Source organism: Macaca fascicularis, chromosome 1 (genome assembly GCF_037993035.2).
Source record: "Macaca fascicularis isolate 582-1 chromosome 1, T2T-MFA8v1.1".
NCBI classification, from domain to species: domain Eukaryota; kingdom Metazoa; phylum Chordata; class Mammalia; order Primates; family Cercopithecidae; genus Macaca; species Macaca fascicularis.
The window spans coordinates 147633545-147647463 of record NC_088375.1 but is presented as its reverse complement, the minus strand read 5'-3'; the positions used below and the strand labels follow the sequence as shown (position 1 = coordinate 147647463).

At 36.4% G+C, this 13919-nt stretch overlaps 1 protein-coding gene across 4 annotated transcripts in view; it reads left to right on the top strand.

Annotated features, from left to right (window-relative positions):
• Window positions 1-13919, top strand: part of HS2ST1 (heparan sulfate 2-O-sulfotransferase 1) — a 197318-nt gene that overhangs the window by 172088 nt on the left and 11311 nt on the right. For all 4 annotated transcript variants that reach the window (XM_005542813.4, XM_005542812.4, XM_074002404.1 and 1 more), the window contains one exon: window positions 9565-9703. In XM_005542813.4, the coding sequence (XP_005542870.1) occupies window positions 9565-9703 (139 nt within the window). The remainder of the gene's footprint in view (window positions 1-9564; window positions 9704-13919) is intronic.

Below are 13919 nucleotides of genomic sequence, written 5' to 3'. Positions count from 1 at the left end.
CTCTAGTATTATTTTCAGAACAAATGAAGTGAATCAGTAAAGAAGCAGCTATGTCGCAACAAGAAACAACTAAATGCTTCATTAGGTCTGAAATTCTAAACAGTAATCAAGTGACATTTTAGGCCTAAATAGAATTAGTTAATATATAGAATCATGTGAGATTGTCCTTTCTACCTAATACTTCTCTGCTAAACCAGATGACGTTTGCCCCATTTTCTACAACTTTTAACAAATATGTCACAACATTGTAGATACTATAGAAAATTATTTTAATCATTCCAGACAATATGTGGGATTGCATTTTTATTAACCTTGTACTACTAGCTCTTTCTACAGCATTGATCCTGTAGACTGCTAAGAGCGAACTCTGAAGTCTGTCTCTGAAATCAGACAGATCTGCCATTAAATCCACTTAGACTCCTTGCTAACTGTGTGATCTCAGCCACATTGTTTCAGATCTTTGATCTTCAGTGTCCTGTTTTTAATTTGAGAATAATTAAAATAATTAATTCATGGGGTGGTGGTGAGGATTAAATGTGATAATGTAGATGAAGCACTTAGTTCTGTGCCTCAGAGCAGTATTATGATTCCTACTATGATTCTTTTTAAAATTCTGTCTTCTTACAGTTAGCATATTGTCTTAACTGGTATTTTCTTCTTCTTGTCTGAATCTCTGCTGGTCCTTATTTCCAACTCTTAGTTAGGCATTGTATAAGACTCTTTCTTGGCCTCCATTATTCTCTTTTGGAAGGTTTACACATTTTAATCTGTCATGACAACCAAACAAGAAACTTTCAAGTAATCTTGGACAACTTTTTTTTATCACCACCTATATCTTATCAGTCATCAAGTCTTTTGAGTGTCTTCTTTCATTTAACATGATGCTTTTGATGACATTCATCTAATTTGATGCACAGTATCAGTACTATTTTGCTAAATAGTACTTCATGTATGAGTATACTTCGATTTTTTTTTTAATTCTTGAAAGTCAGTTTCTTATTTATTATTTATTTATTTATTTTATTATACTTTAAGTTCTAGGGTACATGTGCACAATGTGCAGATTTGTTACATACGTATACATGTGCCCTCTTGGTGTGCCGCACCCATTAACTCGTCATTTACATTAGGTATATCTCCTAATGCTATCCTTCCCCCCTACCCCCTCCCCACAATAGGACCCAGTGTGTGATGTTCCCCTTCCTGTGTCCAAGTGAATCTCATTGTTCAATTCCCACCTATGAGTGAGAACATGCAGTATTTGGTTTTCTGTTCTTGCGATAGTTTGCTGAGAATGATGGTTTCCAGCTGCATCCATGTGCCTACAAAGGACACAAACTCGTCCTTTTTTATGGCTGCATAGTATTCCATGGTGTATATGTGCCACATTTTCTTGATCCAGTCTGTCACTGATGGACATTTGGGTTGATTCCAAGTCTTTGCTATTGTGAATAGTGCCACAATAAACATACATGTGCATGTGTCTTTATAGCAGCATGACTTATAATCCTTTGGGTATATCCCCAGTAATGGAATGGCTGGATCAAATGGTATTTCTAGTTCTAGATCCTTGAGGAATCGCCACACTGTTTTCCACAATGGTTGAACTAGTTTGCAGTCCCACCAACAGTGTAAAAGTGTTCCTATTTCTCCACATCCTCTCCAGCACCTGTTGTTTCCTGATTTTTTAATGATTGCCATTCTAACTGGTGTGAGATGGTATCTCATTGTGGTTTTGATTTGCATTTCTCTGATGGCGAGTGATGATGAGCATTTTTTCATGTGTCTGTTGGCTGTATGAATGTCGTCTTTTGAGAAGTGTCTATTCATATCCTTTGCCCACTTTTTGATGGGGTTGTTTGTTTTTTTTCTTGTAAACTTGATTGAGTTCTTTATAGGTTCTGCATATTAGCCCTTTGTCAGATGAGTAGATTGCAAAAATTTTCTCCCATTCTGTAGGTTGCCTGTTCACTCTGATGGTAGTTTCTTTTGCTTTGCAGAACCTCTTTAGTTTAATTAGATCCCATTTGTCAATTTTGGCTTTTGTTGCCATTGCTTTTTGTGTTTTAGACATGAAGTCCTTGCCCATGCCTATGTCCTGAATGGTATTGCCTAGGTTTTCTTCTAGGGTTTTTAATGGTTTTAGGTCTAACATTTAAGTCTCTAATCCATCTTGAATTAATTTTCGTATAAGCAGTAAGGAAAGGATCCAGTTTCAGCTTTCTACTTATGGCTAGCCAATTTTCCCAGCACCATTTATTAAATAGGGAATCCTTTCCCCATTTCTTGTTTTTGTCAGGTTTGTCAAAGATCAGATGGCTGTAGATGTGTGGTATTATTTCTGAGGGCTCTGTTCTGTTTCATTGGTCTATATCTCTGTTTTGGTACCAGTCCCATGCTGTTTTGGTTACTGTAGCCTTGTAGTATAGTTTGAAGTCAGGTAGCGTGATACCTTCAGCTTTGTTCTTTTGGCTTAGGATTGTCTTGGCAATGCGGGGTCTTTTTTGGTTCCATATGAACTTTAAAGCAGTTTTTTCCAATTCTGTGAAGAAAGTCATTGGTAGCTTAATGGGGATGGCATCGAATCTATAAATTACCTTGGGCAGTATGGCCATTTTCACAATATTGATTCTTCCTATCCCTGAGCATGGTATGTTCCTCCATTTGTTTGTGTCCTCTTTTATTTCACTGAGCAGTGGTTTGTAGTTCTCCTTGAAGAGGTCCTTTACATCCCTTGTAAGTTGGATTCCTAGGTATTTTATTCCCTTTGAAGCTATTGTGAATGGGAGTTCATTCATGATTTGTCTCTCTGTCTGTTACTGGTGCATAGGAATGCTTGTGATTTTTGCACATCGATTTTGTATCCTGAGACTTTGCTGAAGTTGCTTATCAGCTTAAGGAGATTTTGGGCTGAGACGATGGGGTTTTCTAAATATACAATCATGTCATCTGAAAACAGGGACAATTTGACTTCTTCTTTTCCTAACTGAATACCCTTTATTTCTTTCTCTTGCCTGATTGCCATAGCCAGAACTTCCAACACTATGTTGAATAGGAGTGGTGAGAGAGGGCATCCCTGTCTTGTGCCAGTTTTCAAAGGGAATGCTTCCAGTTTTGCCCATTCAGTATGATATTGGCTGTGGGTTTGTCATAAATAGCTCTTACTATTTTGAGATACGTTCCATCAATACCGAATTTATTGATAGTTTTTAGCATGAAGGGCTGTTGAATTTTGTCAAAGACCTTTTCTGCATCTATTGAGATAATCATGTGGTTTTTATCTTTGGTTCTGTTTATATGCTGGATTACGTTTATTGATTTGCATATGTTGAACCAGCCTTGCATCCCAGGGATGAAGCCCACTTGATCATGGTGGATAAGCTTTTTGATGTGTTGCTGGATTTGGTTTGCCAGTATTTTATTGAGGATTTTTGCATCGATGTTCATTAGGGATATTGGTCTAAAATTCTCTTTTTTGTTGTATCTCTGTCAGGCTTTGGTATCAGGTTGATGTTGGCCTCGTAAAATGAGTTAGGGAGGATTCCCTCTTTTTCTATTGATTGGAATAGTTTCAGAAGGAATGGTACCAACTCCTCCTTGTACCTCTGGTAGAATTCGGCTGTGAATCTGTCTGGTCCTGGACTTTTTTTGGTCGTTAGGCTATTAAGTATTGCCTCAATTTCAGAGCCTGCTATTGGTCTATTCAGGGATTCAGCTTCTTCCTGGTTTAGTCTTGGGAAAGTGTAAATGTCCAGGAAATTATCCATTTCTTCTAGGTTTTCTAGTTTATTTGCGTAGAGGTGTTTATAGTGTTCTCTGATGGTAGTTTGTATTTCTGTGGGGTTGGTGGTGATATCCCCTTTATCATTTTTTATTGCGTCTATTTGATTCTTCTCTCTTTTCTTCTTTATTAGTCTTGCTAGCGGCGTATCAATTTTGTTGATCTTTTCAAAAAAACAGCTCCTGGATTCATTGATTTTTTTGGAGGGTTTTTTATGTCTCTATCTCCTTCCGTTCTGCTCTGATCTTAGTTATTTCTTGCCTTCTGCTAGCATTTAAATGTGTTTGCTCTTGCTTCTCTAGCTCTTTTAATTGTGATGTTAGGGTGTCAATTTTAGATCTTTCCTGCTTTCTCTTGTGGGCACTTAGTGCTATAAATTTCCCTCTACACACTGCTTTAAATGTGTCCCAGGGATTCTGGTATGTTGGTATCTGTGTTCTCATTTGTTTCAAAGAACATCTTTATTTCTTCCTTCATTTCGTTATGTACCCAGTAGTCATTCAGGAGCAGGTTGTTTAGTTTCCATGTAGTTGAGCGATTTTGATTGAGTTTCTTAGTCCTGAGTTCTAGTTTGATTGCACTGTGGTCTAAGAGACAGTTAATTATGATTTCTGTTCTTGTACATTTGCTGAGGAGTGCTTTACTTCCAACTATGTGGTCAATTTTGGAATAAGTGCAATGTGGTGCTGAGAAGAATGTATATTCTGTTGATTGAGGGTGGAGAGTTCTGTAGATGTCTATTAGGTCTGCTTTGTGCAGAGTTGAGTTGAATTCCTGGATATCCTTGTTAACTTTCTGTCTCGTTAATCTGTCTAATGTTGACAGTGGGGTGTTAAAGTTTCCTATTATTATTGTATGGGAGTCTAAGTCTCTTTGTAAGCCTCTAAGGACTTGCTTTATGAATCTGGGTGCTCCTGTATTGGATTCCTGTATATTTAGGATAGTTAGCTCTTCCTGTTGAATTGATCCCTTTACCATTATGTAATGGCCTTCTTTGTCTCTTTTGATCTTTGATGGTTTAAAGTCTGTTTTATCAGAGACTGGGATTGCAACCCCTGCTTTTTTTTGTTTTCCATTTGCTTGGTAGGTCTTCCTCCATCCCTTTATTTTGAGCCTATGTGTGCCTCTGCATGTGAGATGGGTCTCCTGAATACAGCAAACTGATGGGTCTTGACTCTTTATCCAGTTTGCCAGTCTGTGTCTTTTAATTGGAGCATTTAGTCCATTTACATTTAAGGTTAATATTGTTTATGTGTGAACTTGTTCCTGTCATTATGGTATTAGCTGGTTATTTTGCCCGCTAGTTGATGCAGTTTCTTCCTAGCATCAATGGACTTTACATTTTGACATGTTTTTGCGATGGCTGGTACCAGTTGTTCCTTTTCATGTTTAGTGCTTCCTTCAGGATCTCTTGTAGGGCAGGCCTGGTGGTGACAAAATCTCTAAGCATTTGCTTGTCTGTAAAGGATTTTATTTCTCCTTCACTTATGAAACTTAGTTTGGCTGGATATGAAATTCTGGGTTGAAAATTCTTTTCTTTAAGTGTGTTGAATATTGGCCCCCACTCTCTTCTGGCTTGTAGAGTTTCTGCCGAGAGATCTGCTGTTAGTCTGATGGGCTTCCCTTTGTGTGTAACTCGACCTTTCTCTCTGGCTGCCCTTAACATTTTTTCCTTCATTTCACCTTTGGTGAATCTGACAATTATGTGTCTTGGAGTTGCTCTTCTCGAGGAGTGTCTTTGTGGTGTTCTCTGTATTTCCTGAAGTTGAATGTTGGCCTGCCTTACTAGGTTGGGGAAGTTCTCCTGGATGATATCCTGCAGAGTGTTTTCCAACTTGGTTCCATTTTCCCCGTCATTTTCAGGCACACCAATCAGATGTAGATTTGGTCTTTTCACATAATCCCATATTTCTTGGAGGCTTTGTTCATTTCTTTTTACTCTTTTTTCTCTACACTTCTCTTCTCACTTTATTTCATTCATTTGATCTTCAATTGCTGATACTCTTTCTTCCAGTTGATCAAGTCGGTTACTGAAGCTTGTACATTTGTCACGTAGTTCTCATGTTAAGGTTTTCATCTCTGTCAGTTCTTTTAAGGTCTTCTCTGCATTGATTATTCTAGTTATCCATTCATCCATTCTTTTTTCAAGGTTTTTAGTTTCTTTGTGCTGGTTATGTAGTTCCTCCTTTAGCTCTGAGAAGTTTGATCTACTGAACCCTTCTCTCAAGTCGTCAAAGTCATTCTCCATCCAGCTTTGTTCCGTTGCTGGCGATGAGCTGCGTTCCTTTGGAGGGGGAGATGCGCTCTGATTTTTTGAATTTCCAGCTTTTCTGCACTGCTTTTTCCCCATCTTTGTGGTTTTATCTGCCTTTGGTCTTTGATGATGGTGACGTACTGATGGGGTTTTGGTGTGGGTGTCCTTTCTGTTTGTTAGTTTTCCTCCTAACAGTCAGGACCCTCAGCTGTAGGTCTGTTGGAGTTTGTTTGAGGTCCACTCCAGACCCTGTATCAGCAGCGGAGGCTGCAGGAGATAGAATATTGCTGAACAGCAAGTGTTGCTGTCTGATTCTTGCTCTGGAAGCTTCGTCTCAGGGGTGTACCCTGCCGTGTGAGGTGTGAGGTGTTGGTCTGCACCTAGTGGGGGATGTCTCCCAGTTATGCTACTCAGGGGTCAGGGACCCACTTGAGCAGGCAGTCTGTCCGTTCTTAGATCTCACCCTCCATGCTGGGAGATCCACTGCTCTCTTCAAAGCTGTGAGACAGGGGCATTTACCTCTGTTGAGGTTTCTGCTGCTTTTTGTTTAGCTATGCCCTGTCCCCAGAGCGGCTCTTGTTTTCTAACTGGCTGAGCTGAGTGGTCCAGTTGCTATTTTTAATCATGCCCATTATCTGTTACAATCCCTTGTTTCCAGCCCTTTGTGTCTATATAACTGTTCCCTAAGTTACATGTGATAGTTCATATCTGTTTTCAAAATGAGTTCACAGATTATGTCTCATTAAAATCATACTTCCTAATAAATGCCACCCAAAGCCATTCCACACATAGTCATTTTCCTGTACAGCAAAAAGAGTTTTGTAAAATGCCATATTCCCTTTTACTGCTGCCTGGTAATTGCTGTCTGCTCTACATGTCAGGGACTAGGTGAAAGGAGGAAGCATTAGTAGGAGATGTTCTTCTGTGAGGAGATTATTCCCAAAGGAATGGCTCGGGATGGAGCAATGGCTAATAATGGAGAGGATAGAGAGGATTCCCAGGAATCTCAGTCTTAAGAATGGAATCACTAACCCATTGCCCTGTAATCTCTCCTTGTAGTTTCCTATTAAAAACCTCTCAGCTCTGTGAGCTAAGGGAGCAGCAATGCATTGCTGTTGCCTCCTTACTTTCTTACTACTCAGTGTACTGTCTCACAGAAAGGCACTTTTGTTAGTGGCTGATTCACAACAGTCTCCTCAACCTAATTCTATTAATATTCAGCACCTGTGTGTTGGGCACAGTGCTGAGCACTAGTGATAAAGCCATGAACAAGAGAGAAATAGTCCCCACCCTGGTGGAACTTCTACTCTAATACCAAATGTGACAGTGCTATGTGTTTGCAACAGTACTGTTTTCTTCTTTTAAAAAAATTGTGAAAGAAATTTTTACTGCACTATTGGTACTATGCCTACCCTCAAGTGGCTTATAATGCTGTTTGGGAGAAAGACTTACAGGAGAAACACTAGTAGGATAAGCTAAGAGTTAAGTTGCTTGATAGCTCTTAGGTGCAGGAGGTGTCAAATGAAAGCAAATAGAACTGTATGCTAGAGTCATCAGGAAGAGAGGTCACAAGATTTTGTTATAGCCCCTCTGTTAATTCCAAAACAGCAGCCAATGACCTTTTAATATGAGTCGTGTCATGGTGCTTCTCTGCTTAAATCTTTCAGTGACCTCCCTCCTGACTCTGTATAAAGTAATGCTTGTAACAGTATGGAAGACCCACACAATCTGCACTCACCCCACCTCACCCCCACCTCTCTTATCTTCTGTGGTATTCCGTTTTTGATTCTACAGGCAGCTTGATCTCCTTGCTGTTCCTCAAAACACCTGGAACTTAGCTGCCTCAAGGGCCTCTTACTTGGAAATCCCATCTTTCCAGAACACTTTCTCCCAGATGTTTGCATGGTACCTTCCTCATTACATAAGACTAGTGATGTCTTCCCGAAAAACACTATTTTGAATTGTATTCTCCCTCACCTCCTTAGCACTCTTTATTCCCTTTCACTGAATTATTTTTCTCCTTTGCACTTTTTATCATCTGTAATATATGCTTATTTATTTGTTTATTGCCTGTCTGTGCCAAGTAGAATGTCAGCTCTAGAAGGACAAGAAATTTAGTCTTTTTGTTCATTGTTGTATTCCTGGTACCTAGAATAGTATTATATCTGGCAATATTAGGTGCATACAGAAAGTATTTTTGAATGAATTAATGTAGAAAAAGAAAAGAAAAATGAGAGTGACACTCAAGGAAGACAGAATAAGCAAAGATATTTAAAGAGAAATAGAATAAGTATTGATACGGGAGGAGATAAAAAAGGCCAACCTAACTATAACAGATAAATGGTTTCTTGTTTGAGGAGAGTTAAAGAAAGTTAGGTCAATAAGGTGGTACCTAAGACATAAGGTAAAAGAATCCTAAGACAACCAGCAAAGGAGTTTGGGTTTCGTATCAATACATCAGTAGAGTTATTTCAGATTCGTAAGAAGAGTGATTTAACAAATAATGTTTAGGAACATCCTTTGAGAATTGATATGGAAGATAGATTGAAAGGGAGAGAAACTGGATGTTAGAAAACTGTATTACTGCAGTAATCTAAGCAAGAGGCTGAGTAAAAGGGAAGTGGTAAAGAGAAAGAATGATGAAGACAGGTCACATCTGTGAGAAAGCTTACAAAACAATCAAAACGACTTTGAAATTTTATGAAATGAACTATTATGGAAAAGTAAGAATCAACATAGTAGCTGTAAAATTTTAAGACTGGGGACAAGGGAGTATAATAAAACAGGGAGCCAGTTGTACAGTTCTAGGGTCTGCAAGGGTTGCTAAAGTAAAAGTCTTCAGTGTTCCATCAACTCTGTCATTCCCTAAGAAAATAATGCTGAAAACCTAGTGTCTTTCACTTCTATCTTGTCTTTAAAATCAGCAACAGAAGGTAGATTGATAATGGTCAACTTGTGTTCACTGATGCTGTATCTCGTTTGATGGTGTTCAGAAAACACTATCAAATCTGGCTAGTTTGATGAGCCAGAAGTGAGAAATCATTGCTACATAGTTAATGCAGATTTGAATTTTTCTGTAGCACCAGATGATCTATTCAGGAATGTAATAAAACAATTTTTAAAATAAGTTCATTTTTTAAAATTATAAATATTAGATTCTTTCCTAGTAATATGTGGGTACTAATTTGAGAAGGGATTTTCTACTTGGGCTTAAAGTATAATGAAGACATAGAAGTAAAATGTTTTATATAATTCTTGCTGGTAAAGTTTAAAATTATTTTTCATTCATTTTTATCTCCTTTCCTTTATCTTCAGACGTAACTTTTAAATTCATATTTCTTGTTTACTATATTCTGACATGAATAATCATGAAATAGTTCCCAAGAGCCACACATACAAATTATTTAAATTAATTCATGTTCTTTTTTCCTTATAGGACCAGTACTTCAGACTTAAACATATAATTTCAGGGCACTCCTAAACAGATTGAAAATGTTGATTTCACGTTTGAAATTTTGTTTTATTTCAGATTTGGTGTGAAGAAGAAACCAATTTACATTAATGTCATAAGGGATCCTATTGAGAGGCTAGTTTCTTATTATTACTTTCTGAGATTTGGAGATGATTATAGACCAGGGTTACGGAGACGAAAACAAGGAGACAAAAAGGTAATATTTTAGTTTTAAGATTTTTATAAAGATAATTGTTTATGAAATGCAGTGAGCAGTGTGCTTTTAAAATTTGATGTTAATTATAAATGTATTACTTGCTTATTGTGGAAATTTTGAAGAGAACCCAAAATATGAAGAAGCAAAATGAAGTTACATAGCTGATATATTGTAATATACATTTTTTTGTGATTTTTAAAAATATTTCTTTTCCAGGGCAGAATCATGTTTTCTTTATGGTTCTGTTAACAATTTTCTGTGTGATTATTGTAATTATTCACTAATATGATATATTTTTGTATATTTTTTGATTCTCTTAGTATTGATGGCTGTTTATATTTGTGATCCTCAGCTTAAGGACAGTATTTTGCTAAGCAGCTGTTTTTTTCTGGCAAGAAGAGAATAATGGCTCAACAAAGTTCATAACAGGCTCAGATTTTGGTTGTTTTCCATTTCATTGCATTTTCTAGAGTATTACCAGAGTTATATTTCTAAGACATCAAACTGATTTGTCACTTCTCTGGTGGAAAACCTTTACTGGGACCTCACTGCTCACAGATTAAGACATAGGAGACACAACTAGACACGATCTCAGAACAAGCTCTCCTGTCTGATTTTCCTTTAGGTGCTCAGTGCTTTGGCCACATGAAATGTCACCATCCTCTGAACTTATTGCTTAAGTTATTAATGCTTCATACTTTTTTACACATGTGTTATTCCCTATATTGAGAATGCCTTTCGTTTACTCTGGAAAACTCTTTATCCACCTTTAAGATGTAGCTCAAACATGACCACTTCCATAAAGTCTTTTCTGATGCCTCTAGGCAGTTAGTCATATCTCTTTCGGGGCTCCCAGAGCACTTCATTCAAATCTCTTTCTTTTAAGCATTTATTTTGTGATATTTGGATTACCAGTTTACATACTGTCTTCTCCAAAATGTGGTGAATTTCCTGAAGCATATATTTAATTCATCTTTGTTTCCTCAGAATTTAACATCATACCTAGGTTACCTGTAAGTGCTTAACAAATGGTTGAGTGTGTGAATTCTGCACATTTTAAACCTAAACTGTTACACAGTAGCGATGCCAGATATTTGGTATGTTATGGTAATTAACACCCAACAGTATTTTTTCTAAATTAGTTGTATCCTCTGTGTCACGTGATGGGACAGTGGTTTTTTGTTTTGTTTTCCTTTTTAATGATTTCTAGAAATTGCTGTTTCTTTAGTCTCAAAGTTTTAGGCAGAAGGTACTGATCCAGAGATAACTAACCAAATCTGTTTTCTTAAATAATGCTATCTCTTAGCATTATTTAATCTTCTAGAAATATTTATTATGGAGATTCTGAAAAGTTTTATAAAATCTATTAGTATAACTCTTACAACTTACTACTTTATAATTTATTGATATTTATTTCTAAATTCACTTGTGCACTTTCTTTTTATTTTTTGTATTAGCCCTATGTACACTAACTCTTGACTCAGTAAATGTTAGTATCTGTCTCCCTCCTTTGACCAAAGTAATATTAGCGTTAGTGTTGGAAAGGAAAAGATTGCAGTCATGTAGGCCCCTATATCCATCATTTGTCATTGTCAGCCCTGGATAGCATGGTTCTGTGGTTCCTAACCTGTGTAGTTTGGGTGATTGGGTAATAATAACTAATAATTATTAACAGTAATTATTAACAGTAGCAGTATTAACTAATAATAGCTCACATTTACTGTATACTATACCAAGCAGTGTTTTAAGTTATTTCATATGTATTTTTTCAGGTAGCTTGCACAACAATTCTATAGGGTGGTTGCTGTTATTGTCCTCATTTTACAGAAAAGGAAACTGGGGGGCACAGAAAAGCTAAGTATTTTGCACGGTGTCATTCAACTAGTAAATGGTAGAGCTGGAATTTAAAACCAAGCACTCTAATTGCAGAGTCCATAGTCTTAACCTCTCTTATATCCTTTGAAAAGGAGAGAAGAAATGCAACATGTCACTGACATTTTTCTGTGAAACATGTTCCAAAGTTGCATATTCAGTATTCATGAAAAAATCCAGGCAGACATTTTAACATCGTCTCCCTTTCATGTTTGAAAGTTTTAGGTAGATAGGCCATCCTGGAGCTTTACCTGTTCTTCACCCTGATTATAATAAGGCCTGGGGTTTGTTTTGTTTTGTTTTTTGTTTTTTTAATGTCATTATAAAATAAACATTAATATGCCTGTTTATTTAGATGTAGTGTTGATAACATCAGCAAAATACTATTGCATTGTCTTCTTATGAGGACAGGGCTATCTGTAAATAATTGAATTTATAATAATAATAAATTACTTTGTTTTATGATAGAATGTACCTTTTCAGTCTTGAAACATATTGGTGATTAGACATTTTTAGTAATTTGGCTTGTTTCTCGTGATACACATGTTGGTTAACCTGATGCTGATATCCTAATGAGTTAAGTGGTGTTTGTTGCAAATAACTCCTTAATATCTTTAGCAGGAGTTTTCGTTAAACTTATCTGTAAAGTTGGTAAGACTGCATACATATAACATTTCTAAAGCTGGACAGGTTTTAGAAAGATTGGAGGTTAAAGGGCGGCCATGATTATGTTGGAAATACCTTGCAATGGCGCTTATTCCCAAGAAAGTGTAAATAACTTTATTTCTATAAAATTGTAGATTATTTGCATCTCAAGTGATATTTTGAGGTGTATTAAACAGTATTCAGTTCAGCACTTACGGCAACTGTTATGTTTTAAACTGACGTACTCTAGTAATCTGAACTGCTCTGTGGTTACACTTCAAACACATTTTAGATATATGTGCACCTAGGATAGCTTTCACTTGATCTTGTAAAGAATGGAAGGCTTTTGATTTGGGAGATTTCAAATTTGCACATTTTAGAACTACAGTTTTACTTAATTTAACCTGTGCCCAGCACCTGGAAAATAGGGATATTAAGTAATCCAAAGATGAGCAGTGAATAACTATATCATTCAAATCAGTGGTTCTCAAACTTTTTGATATAAGAATTCTTTTTATACTCTTAAAAATTATTAAGGATTCCATAAAAGAGCTTTTGTTTATGGCTTTTGTTTTGTTTTGAGTTATATCTATTGATGTTTACCAATATCAGTAAATTTGCCATTTACTGAAAAAATTTTTAAATATTAAAACACTAAATAGTAAAGCCATCATATGTTAACATAAATTATATTTTAATGCACATAACTATTTCTCCTCCGACAAAAAAATGAAAAGAGTGGCATCGGTTTACATTTTTGCATATCTTTTTAGCATCTGGCTTACTATAGACAGCCGATTTTCTTTTTTTCTTTTTATTTTTTTTTAAATTTTCTATTTTGTTTTGTTTTGAACCCTGAGAAACTAGACAGCTGATTTTCATATTTGCTCCTGAATTCAGTTTGTTCAAAATGTTCTTTTGGTTGAATTGAGGAACTCCAGCTTCACACAGATATATAATTGGAAAAGGGAGGATTTTAATAGCCTTTTCAAGAAATTGCGGCCTATTCTTTAGTAAACACTAAAACTTGACAAGTGGTAGTTTCAAAAGTTAGTTGCAGTGTAGAATCTGAAACCATAGCAGTGACCTTTTTACACTTTGCTACATTAAAATCTGTTGATACGTTTTACACTTGGAATGGATCTTTCAACCAAGCATAATTTTGAAACATCATACATTGGTCGTTTGGGACATACTGGTTCACTGACTTATATGGACCTTTCAAATGTTAATGTATTTTGTTATACAGCATTAAAAACTCATATTCATTAATATCACCACTAATCTCATCAGAAGAGTCTTTAAGTATTGGGAGACTGTCAAGCTTATGGTGGCAGATACAAGTTTTCCAAAATTTTATTTTTTGCTTGAAAGCTTAATTTTTATCATTGGCCTATTACAGGATTTCTCAACCTCAACATTATTGTTGTTTTGGGCCAGATAATTCTTTGTCGTGGGGGCTTCTTATACATTGTAGGATGTTTACCAGCATCTCTTTCTTCTACCTGGTAGCATCCCCCATACCTCAGCTGTGAGAACCAAAATTGTCTTCAAACATTGCCAAATATCACCTGAGGGTCAGAATAGCTTCCAGCTGAGAACATGTGGGGTATCAACACTGTCAGCTATTCTTTCACCTGACGGACATAGTTTATTCATTTTGAGAAAATACCACCAAATACTCAAATCTGAATAGCTG